General features: G+C 36.9%; 1 protein-coding gene across 1 annotated transcript in view; it reads left to right on the forward strand.

The window, feature by feature from the left end:
* Positions 1 to 10,565, forward strand: part of RGS14 (regulator of G protein signaling 14) — a gene marked incomplete in the record, with an annotated part of 59,219 nt that extends 48,654 nt beyond the window's left edge. The window contains 5 exon segments of the mRNA XM_072400996.1: positions 1,909 to 1,990; positions 3,287 to 3,316; positions 4,359 to 4,411; positions 6,553 to 6,712; positions 7,416 to 10,565. Coding sequence (XP_072257097.1) covers positions 1,909 to 1,990; positions 3,287 to 3,316; positions 4,359 to 4,411; positions 6,553 to 6,712; positions 7,416 to 7,822 — 732 coding nt within the window.
* Positions 10,566 to 11,659: the final 1,094 nt, after the last annotated feature.

Here is an 11,659-nt window from a genome sequence, read left to right on the forward strand (position 1 = left end):
GTTCGCTCACTTCCTGTGGTGCACGTCACTTCCTGTATCGTTCAAACGATCGCATCTATCGTGTGTACAATATCTTTGAACGATCGTGTCGTTATCTGTATGTACAGGATCGGTGCCATACGATCGTTCGCAGATATCGTGCAGGAAAGTTCGTCGTTCGTTTACTAACGATAAAAATTGGAAGTGTGTACGTAGCTTAAAACTGTCAGGTTTTCTAGGATCAATAAAAAACAGAATTAGTAATTTAGGAGAGACTGCCTCTTTTATATAATAGATAGTGGACACACACTGATGGTTTTTGTGCAAGAAGGTTAGGCAATGATACAATTCATTGTTTTTCCTTTGTTTCATGAAGCTACTAGACCAGCTTCAAGGGCTTTAAGGGGTGGAACTGGAGAACAACATATCTATGGATTTAGATGACTACAAACTGGGTTTTTTTTCTTCCCAGTGGTTACTTAGATTTGGATGGGAAGAGGGATGTCTGGAGATCAGCTTTAAAGAAACATTTAATTTAAAAATGTGAGCAACTAGCAACTGTCAAGACAATAAACACCTAGTTAAGCAGTATGTAAAGTGCAATAGAATATACACATAGTAGAGTACTGAATGAGGAAGTGTGGAATAAGGAATGTACAGTTTAGAGTACAGAAAGAAGTAGTAGGGAATATGGAACATGGAACACAGAACACAGAGTAGAGATTAAAATACTTATATATGTATTTTTGGGTGCCAAAGTTACATATTTACAAAGAAAATGCAGAAACTAGCATGTCCAATCACTTCTCAAAGACACTTCTAGGAAGCAATCCACTCAACCACCTTTTTTTCAATGCTGGGTTGTTGAATATTGCATAGGAAAATATTATAATTTTTGCCAAGGACAATATTGCCAAAAACCCTTGTACGTCCTGGTATATGTATTACTTCTGTATTATAAGTAAGAAAAGTAATACAAATAACATAATACTAAAATATTGCTGAATCAATAAGCCCATATCAGAGATGTAAAATCTACCCTTGTCCATTACAAGTATATAGGGGCAAGATCTGAAGCCGAGATTTGTTCTATTTGTCTAGGATTTATAAAAGCATAAAAATAATATGGCCAAATTATGCTTTGTAAATGATTGTAACAAAGACCAGTTTTCCAGATAATTATATCTATTCCCAGTAATGAATTTGATAAGCACTTGAAAAACTTGCAAATTTGGCAACGGGTTAATTAAAAACATTGCACTATGTTTGTTTAGCCCAGTGAATTTAATAATAATTCTCTGGGCAATTATAGAGCAATATTGAGTTAAGAACCTATTAAAACAAAATGCTTTTGAGGTTGAAAGTGAGAAGCTTATTGAATTTAAAGCATTATCTGAAAAAAAAACCCCACAATATTGCACCTGATGATGGACTAAGTTGCTTCTATCTCACTGAGGCTTAAAATTCAGCAAAAACTATGTTGCCCATCTCCCAATGGCGCAGTGCACACTTTTTATTGCAAATTGCATAGACACCTATGAAACATAATAATAATACCTCAGCTTTTAAAAGTTATTTTAGATCAATAGTATGATCAATTTGAATTGATCCATGTGATCGACTACACCTATTCAATGTGCTATCCACTTGTTTGAGATATGTTTTAAATTAGGATAGAACATATATAATAATAATGGTAACACAAAAAGTGGTTTGGATTTGAAAATGGTGGTTAAACAACTAACAAGAAAGAGGATTTTGGGCTACTTGGTACTTTTGTGTTTAGAGTTGAAAATTGCACAGTGTGTGACTGGCATTAGCCTTCCAAAGAATTCATTTAGGATTTGTATTATGTTGGTTACAGTGTATGGATTTTAGTTTACTGGGAATATACGTGTTTGTGTTTTAATGTGTTTCATTATTTAACAGATTGGTGAACCACATGCTGTAGATCAAGGCAAGACTGTGAGCCAGGTAGCAGGGTTGACTCTTACTCTGCACTCATTTTCTGGTAAGAGCATGTATATCATTTATTGGTTGAAAAATACAGAAATCCAGTTAGATGATCATGGTTCTTCATTTTTTTTTAATTATCTGTCACTTCAAATTTTCACATATTTTTTTCTTCACTTAGTTTACTGCAAGGTTATAACATTTTCCATTATACTTTATTTGCCCAAAATGTGTACTTTTAGAGCCAACATTTTCTACCAATATATTTGTTGTGATTTAACTGAGAGGTTGATTTCCTGTGTCCATTTCATGATAGCTACCCTAATTAGTTTACAGCATGCACAGCTTAGTGAGAGAAGCTAGGATATGTTGGGTATCCCTGCATCCCCTGGGGCTGCAGGGACTGAATGAAGACCTGTGTGCATGCATCACTCCAGCCTGGCCAATCAAGCTGGACAAAGATCCAGAACATGAAGAATGCAGACTTGCCTACCCCCCACCTCTAAACTATCCCTTCCATAATCTCTCCCCAAAATTTACCCACAAAACATTTCCCCAACCCCTCCCCTTTTGTTTAACCCCCTTTCATTACACATTAAATCACACCAATCATTCATTGCTGAAATGGCCCACAGATCTTTTATTAACAAATATTAATATTAAATAACCTATTAATAACGAATAAGAAATAAGATAACAAAATATACAAATATTAAACTGAACAAATAATAAGTATGGAACATTATAACAAAATTACAAATAAACAATAACAATACCAATAACAATACAACAAATTCTGAATTATTGCATACTAGTTGCAGGTCCTCGGAGGTCCACCACTTTATACCTTGGGGATCTGCACCTTACAAAAAACAATTGCTCCCAGCCACTCATACACCCAGCTTGGGAACGAAATACCATTACTTGTGCAGACCGCACCAACAAATTTACCAAACCGTCAAACAAAATCGGGGGCTCCATACCTTAGATGGGTCCCCCCAACTTAATTATCACCAAAACAGCACACTCCCCCCGAGGACTTTAACTGCCAACTACAAAACACCAAATCCCTCATACTGCATCCCTAAAAAACTAAATAAGGGAGGGAGGGTGGGAAAAACTTTTCCCTTACTGCTGTCTCTTGCGAAAAGAACTCCACTACCTTTTCCTGACCTTTTAACTCCTACTGACCCCTCCTATCATCACCTCCTTACTCCCCCCCCCCCCTTTTACCGACCGTTCTGGCTCTGAAAATTAACCCTCTGCTGTCTGCTCTCCTGTCTGCCCAGTCATGCGGACCTTCCACTATACTCCTCCTCTCGCTCCAGGCCTAACTTTTCTTCTTCTCTTTCAGATGAGACAGTTGTTTATACACAGGCTGTCAGTAAGTATACAAATTCTGTAGGAAAGCCTGTGATGTTTTTCAAACTAAGTTCAAAGTGTGGGCAGAGAAAAACTTTTTTTCCTTAGTTTTGGATATTGTGTGAGAGTATTGGAGCCTTTTACAGGCTTCTACTATGATATAGGGCTCAGGGAGATTTACTTTTATTTCTTTTTGTTATAAGCAGGAAGTAAAGGAGCTGTCCAACAACACAGATGGAAACAAAAATCAAAAATCTTTTATTTGCAGAGTAGGAGTAGTAAAACCCCTATGAGATTTCTATTTCTGTCTATGTCACTGTTGCAGATTTTTTATTGCTTCTTCTCTGATTAAACCTTTATCATTGGGAGAGAAAGTAAAGAGAAATAATTCTAACAGAGCCAGGTAATAGTAAAAATCTGACAAAGGATATAATAATTCCCCACACATCTAAAACTGAAAAAGTATTGTCTTGGCATACACCTTAATTGATGCGTTCTCTACAAAATGTTAACTTGTAGGGGTCCTCTCCTCGTCATTGTTTGTATTTGTCTGTCATTTGCAACTCCTATTTAATGTACAGCGCTGAATAATATGTTGACGCTTCATCAATACAGTTTAATATTATTATTATTAATAATAATTACAATGCATTTGCTTATTTTGTAATTTAAACACCGACCAAAGCCATCATACTTTGCTTTGATTTTGCATTAAGTTGTGTAGGTGATATTAAAGAGGAAAGCTTGCATTAGACTTTTTTCTAGACTGTGTCTAATCTAGACTGTTGTAGAACAATTTTATATAGGAGTGATGCCCTAAAAACACTGCAGACTCAACTGTTAAACATAAGGCACTTCTGTGGGAATTAAGAAATTAGAAAATAAGGGAATACCATAGGCTTTTACATATAGTGATAAGAATAGTTATTTACATATGTTTTTCCTTTTATTTTTGTAGTACATCTAAAATTAAGAACCAAAACCATGCTTTTGGGATTACACCCTTATCAATACTGTATGGGTAAATCTGTAAGTTTTAATGAACATTTTTCTTCACTTGACAGATGTAAATGATCATATACATGCAGGAGGACATGCAGTTGAAAGACAAGTTAAGGTAATGTGCTATGTCCACTGACTGACTGCAACGTCACAGACAACTGGGATCATAACACCCTATAATTCCAATGCATAGTGTTAAATTATCAATTCATTCTAACATAAAAAAATTCAATTGTTTAAACATAGCAAGCACTACCTACCTGTACTGTGTCTGTAATTTTATGGTATTATGTTTATGTATCAGACTGTCAGCAAATACATCTGATTACCAACAGCATAGAGCCCCAAGTTCTAAGCTCTTCATGTCTGAAAATGAATTATATGGTAAATAACTTATCCACTTTAATTATGCCCACCCTACCATATCCCAAATTTGATCATAAATAACTTCTGGCCATTCAGAATAAATTTATTCATAGTCTTGAATAATTATACTGAAATTTCCTAGGACCACAAGGTGTTATTCTCCAGGAGGTTGCACACCACAACATAACTGAAAAGATTCTTTAGGTTGGGTCTACATGAACTTTTATAAACGCCTATGACGTGTTTTACTGCGAATTGCCGCAATTTCACATAAGCATTTATAAAAGGCTTACTTTTAACCCTTTCAGGGAATGAGTACAGGGGTACAAAAAAACATTACTCATTCCCTGAAAGGGTTAAAAAAATTGTTAAAAACTTGGACGAGACTTAAATGTTTAAATATTTTATTAAATGTGTGTGTGTTTGTGTAACTTAACTTTTTTTTTCAGGTTATCCCAATGACAGGATGATTTCCATGGCTGCAATTATGACATGAGCACAGCCATGGGACTCCTCCTGACAGGGATCGCAGGGCACTAGGGTTTAAATGAGGACAATTCAGCAATCAGCTCCCCTGATTACTCCTGTAGGCCTTGAGGAGCTGTGACATGTTCTGTTTTTATAACACATACTACAGCTCCTCTAGGGCTGGGGGAGCAATCAGGGGAGGGGAACTGTCAGCATAGCAATGCTCCGCTTATTGTTCTGCTCCCTGATTGGCTAAAGAAAGGGAAATCCTGATGATGCTTGAACTGTCATCAGGGTTTCCTATTTCTCAGCCAATCACAGAGCACTGGAGATGAATGGGCACAAGTCTCCCTATTCAAGTCCAGTTGCTGAATGGCTGGAAAACATAAAACCTCAGCCAATCACAGAGCACTCGAGGTGAATGGAGAGCCTTGCCCTGCGATCCCTCACTGTCAGGAGGAGTCCCATGGCTGTGCTCATGTCATGATTGCAGCCCTGGGGATCATCCTGTCATTGGGATAACCTGAAAAAAAAGTTTAGTTACACAAACACACACATTTAATAAGATAATTCAACATTAAAGCCTTGTCCAATGTTCTACACATATTTTAACCATTTCAGGGAATGAGTAAGGGGTTTTATGTACCCCTGTACTCAATCCCCAGGGTGGGGTGGTGGAGATCTGGGAGTCTCCTTATTAAAGGGGGGCTTCCAGATTCCAAAGACCTGCTAAAAACATTTTTTAAAGCTCCATTGAGTTCAAGCGTTTCTCACGTTTTTATGCGTTTTCCCACATTTATCCTGTGTTTAAAGTTTTTAAACGTTGCAAGCAACGTTTAAGATAAAGCTCATAAACGTGGCTCAAGGAAACGTCCTGGTGTAGATTAGCCCTTTGGAATGCATGGGGACTTCAAACATGGGCTTTAAAAGCCTCAGGTTAAACACTGAGGAAACAGTCCGTGTAGACTAAGCCTTAGACCTGTTTGTGAAGGTGAAATAATAAATATTATTATTATTAATATTATTATTATTAATAATAATAATAATAATAATAATAATAGTTCTGCTGATTTGATGAAATTTTAAGAAAAACCTGGATGTTAAAGTTACAATGCAATGAGGTAAATGTGTAGTATATGTATGACATATTGTACATGTGCTGACAGATTGGTAACTTTAATTGCTTCTGCTTAATTCCCTTGTGTCGTTCTAAAATAAAAGCCAGGCTGTTATGGTCTAATCTAACCACAGAAGGATCAAAAGGAGGGACAGGGATTATTATTGCACATTCTGCAAAATATGCGTAACCAAGTGGAGTAAACTTTGTCCAATCTTTACCATCAGCAAAGACATATTTAAACAGTAATCATGTAAATTATATTCCTGTAGTTGAAACTCATCTTGTCATTGAATTCCATACAGAAAGAGCATCATGCAACAAAGAAAACTGGTCTAGGTATGCCCAGAGCAGATCACCACCATCGTTCACACAAGCAACATAATCATGCACATCATATCAGCCTGTTTCACAAATCTGGACAAATGAAGCACAGGTCTTATCAACCCAACTATGAAATTGAAGGTACATGTTGTCAACAAAGTGCTATAATGTGTAAAAATTAAAATAATTAGATGCAGAAGGGATGTTTTATATAACTAAAGCAAAACACAGCAGCAACTCATTAGAGTCTAAATCTGTGTGGTAATGGGAAAAATAACATTGACTCGCATGATGGATATAGGAATAAAGTTGTTTTGACGTCTTCAGACCAGTTCTCTGGCTTGCGCTGTTATAAATGTTGTATGACTATCAAATCTGGAATATAAGTGAAAGGAAATGCCATCATGTGGTAACACAGAATAGTGTTATTTGGAATAGATAAATAAAGATTAAAAAATACATTTTATTTTTACCCTTTCTAAAGAAAATGCTGTGCTTGTTTCCCTTCAGTTCTGACCAGAAAACCTAAAGCTTGTTTTTTTTTTGTCATGCAGTCTTTGCTGAAGATTATTTGATTATTGCTTTCAGGTATTTGATTATTAGTGGAATTCTTTAGTAGCATTGACTAGCAAAGGTAAATGTTTAAACCCCCTGGTGACAAGGCCAGTTATCCACCTTTACCATTTTATTATAGGTTCACTTCATTGACTTACTTCTGAGAGGGGACCCAGGAGACCCAACAAGTTACTTTTACTGTGGGGGTGGGAGAAAAGACTTACAAAAATGAGTGCTACTTTTAACCCAGCCATATTTTTATTTATTATTTATATTTTTTGTCTTGTAGGATTGGTAGAGATGCTAAACAGAGTTCAGAGCACTCGGGCAGATGACCAACGTGGGTTACTAAGTAAAGAGGACCTTGTTCTGCCAGAATTTTTGAAACCTCCAAGAGATGGAACATTTGATGGCTTTCATATGGCTTGCACCTGCGGTGACACAGAGCTATTACATACTGATCATCATCTGGAAAGTTCTACTGAAAACTGCAGAGAAGAAACTCATCATACAAATATCAGATCTCCATCACCAGAAACAGTGTGTTTGTCTCTGATAGAAGATTCTATTAACCCATTAGCAGAAACCAGTGGTACCAAAAGCAAAACACCTACAGTGACAATTTCTGATTTGTCTTTGGAGTCAACAGTCATCAAGGAAAAACCACATGCAGAGAATAATAATGGAGTAATGTAATTGTTACCAGTGTATTTATTATTACTCTACATTACTCTCAGAGAGAAAAGTTACTGTGTGTCTTGCTACAGAAATCCAGGAAATTCAGAATCTGCTTCTCTGTGGAACGGAACTTAATGGGGGCAGTAACCAATTGTTCATCCAGTTTTGAGCCGGGCCAGTTGGGAATGATATGTGCCAGCTTATAAATATCCTTCGATTTTTACCAAAAACTTCTGCTCTCTCACATCATCTGTTACATACAGTAGAGTCACCAAGGGGGATACATAGGGGACGCCACCAGGAATATTTGTTACATCTGAGGGAAAGCTGGACGCTGGGACCTCCTAATGAAGATCTATTGGATCAGCGGGTATTTAAACTTTTCAGGAGTCCGACAAAAACTGTCAATCATTTTTTCTTGGGCCTACTTATTTATTTTTATTATGCTTGTCTAAAGGATGAGCAAATTTTCTATTACTGAGATTAGGAGCACTCTAGTTACAATATCTAATAATGACTGCTTTTTGCATTCCAATCAACACTAGCAATAGTTAAGCAGTCATATAACTCTTTACTATGAACAAGTTAAAATAAAGCTGAATTCTAGACAAGCTGCTAGAAATGCATGTAAGAAAATGATTTTATCTTGCAAAGGATTTGTTTTTCTGTCTATCCATTTTTAAGATTTATAGTGCTGTCAAGCAACACAGACAGAGAGATGTCATTACTTACAGAAACACAATAGTGTTCTATCTCCAGTCTGAGCCTGCTGACTGGAAATTGCAAAAGCAGCAGTAGACCGATAAAGCATCCCTTCTTGCCTTGCTGTGCTCTCTGCTTCTGTCAGCACAATTTCATACAGCATTCCAGATTGGCTTCCAAAGCTTCCCCTCCCAGTCTGAGCTTTGCTGTATATGGGACTTCACAAGGTTGATATTAAATTTGGTGAATGTAGAAAAATACCATTATATGTGTGAAAAAATAATTATGTATTTTTTGGTACATAGCTGCATTATGTGTCTTTTATATCTTCTAAAAGTTCATTCAATAGCAGTCTACAAGAAACAACGCATTTCCTGTTTACTAGTTAGCTTGGTCATAGATGGAAAGAGATCTGCCTGAGAAAGAAAGAGCGACATATCTGCCTGCATTGCATGAGCCCCGGATGCTGCCTTGATTCTCTCACTACGCCGACAGAAATGTAAATGTAGTACTTTTTCTATTTGACTATTCTCTGTAGACATTCTCCCTGAGATACAATGAGTACGTTCAACTGTACTTGTGGTTATGTTCATTTAGTTCAAAACATCAAGGTATTGCTAGCAATGCTTGAAATGGATTTGCCTAACTGAGCAATGTATGGCTAGCCTAAAGGTGTCTACATTAGTAAACATATATTCAATGCAGCATTCAATGACAACGACCCTGGAACCAAATCACTGTGGGTCCTATGATTACTTGACATTTTTACAACCTCATAGAAGGACACATTACCAGTAGGAACTGGCAGTCTTTGTTAGCAAGTGAAAGGCTGGCAATGCTGTCACAAAAGGGTCAAAATGTTTTCTTGTGGAACTCAAGGTTACTATGTTTTATTTGCCTGTTCTTTTCCTGCCTGTGTTTAAAAGTGAAGCCTAGACATTTAGTGATTCATCATATATCGTGAACCAGAGAATTGAAGCAGCAGAACAATAGGCACTGAAATCGGACATAGTGCTCATCCTGGCCCTGCAAGAGGTCAAGTTTTCTCAGAGCCAATAACAACATTGTCCACTGTCATTGTACCATCCCTGCCTACCTGTACATAAGATGCAGCTATCTAACCTGGTAGCTGCAAAACTCTGTATATGTTTTCTACTGAAGGACTTGAATTTATGGCATTGAATCTATTGCAGGGTCTTGGCACTAAAAAATAGGCGATCAGGTTTATAGCAAGAAGGGACAGGTGATGGACATCCTGCAATAAAAAAACCTAATAATAAAAACCATCATTTTTAAAATAGACTCACCTCTCCCTATTCAGTTGCAGACACCACCATCTTCTTTCTTCTTCACTTCCTGTTTTCAATAAAGGACCTGCCTGGTTGCATTTTTTATTTCTTGAATTTAGTTCCAATTCCAATTTATACAGTTTTTGCCCAATACTATCTGTTCAATAGCAAATGACAACAACTCCCTGCTTTGCCTTCGAATCAAATGTATCACAATGGGGTCCGCTGTGACCCCAGAAATTCAGTGCAGGTCAAAGCAGCCTCAGAGCTGCCATCCACACTGCTCCATCAAAGTAAAGTGGAAACTACTGACCTGAATTTGACATGTGCTTCAACCACAGAAAAACAAGGCCTCTGTAAGCAAACTGCTGGTATTAATTCATATAAAATCTGCCTGATTCCTGATTGATGAATTATTATATATACAGTAAGAAAAATAATTATAAAAAAATCTATATGGAATTATATGAGGATATAAATTATTAAAAAGTGATAAGGTATTTTTTTCGTATTTATTTTAAAACAATTGTTGAAGTTAGTAACCTTTATGCTTAGTCTTCAGGACTTGCAGAGTCTTCACAGTCCCTTTGACATGCATGTAGTTCATGATGCCATGGGAAGAATATATAGCACGAAATCAGAATATACTGTATATGTATCAGTGAAGAACTTTAGCTGATTATGTAAATAAAGCAAGCTATTTTTTTCTTATCTTGTAGATGCCTGGACAAATTTGTTTTAGAGGTCTCTAATAAAACAGCTAAATGGTTCTTTTTACATTTTTTTTATTTCTTTACAGCTGGCCAAAGAAATATAAATAGCATTAGGTATATTGGGGTTTAAATGGCACTCTTGGCAGATGCTGCAACAGCAAGGTGGAAGACAGCTGCTATACTCTTCCATATTACTGGGAACATTGCATATTTTAGGGTAGATAGCATAAGCAATCAAATTGCCTTTTACCATGTTGAAGTGGCCCTAGCAATTTGATGGCTTGCCATGAGCAGTTTATAGATTTCTGTCGGGTGTTGGAATCTGATATATATAGGAATATATTGGAGAATCAATACAGGAGCACCATTAGGGCAGTTTCACACCTTCTGTTTGCCTGCTCGATTTTCTGTGGCTGACACCTTGTCAGCCGCTCCATGACTTGCATGGCAGCACTGTAAGCGGTACTATGCAGCCCCTATTCATACTCCATGGGGCCTATCACAATGAGCATGAACATGTAACATCTCCCTTTGGGGCAGCGTTTCCTGACATGAGGAAGTGGTAAAAGCACCGCATCTCCACTGCCAGTGTGATTAAGAATTTAGGAATCACTGTAAGATGCAAAGTGTGTGGGGTACACAAAACACCTTTACAGTCAAGTGAAGGAGACTGTCACAATTTTGCGTATGATGGAATACTACCACAGAACTTACTAGTGGCCGAGTGGAGGGAGAGATGAATTGCAAGTCAACCACACAGACCATTGTCAGTTTGCACACATTAGTTTAAAGTATATACAGTTTTCCTCTCAAAGGCTTTGTAATCTTGTACAACCAAAATCATGATATACATTCTGCAGAACTAATAGGATAACAAATGTATTTCCTAGCTCAGCAGTGCATCTTCCTGGTTCATCTCTTAGCTTACAGCATGCTAACTGAACAACAGATAAACATTATCACTTCTGTCCAGTTAGCAGGAAGGTAATCCAAAAGGCAAAAAGCTAAATCAAGACGTAGTACAGGTATCTACCTGGCTGTGCAATAGGGCTGAAAATATTTTCATTTTCTTTGGCAGATAATGTAGAGCGCATATATATATATATATATATATATATATATATATTGACAAAAAAGACTGATAACAGATA

Source organism: Pyxicephalus adspersus, chromosome 2 (genome assembly GCF_032062135.1).
Source record: "Pyxicephalus adspersus chromosome 2, UCB_Pads_2.0, whole genome shotgun sequence".
In the NCBI taxonomy this organism is placed as follows: Eukaryota; Metazoa; Chordata; class Amphibia; order Anura; family Pyxicephalidae; genus Pyxicephalus; species Pyxicephalus adspersus.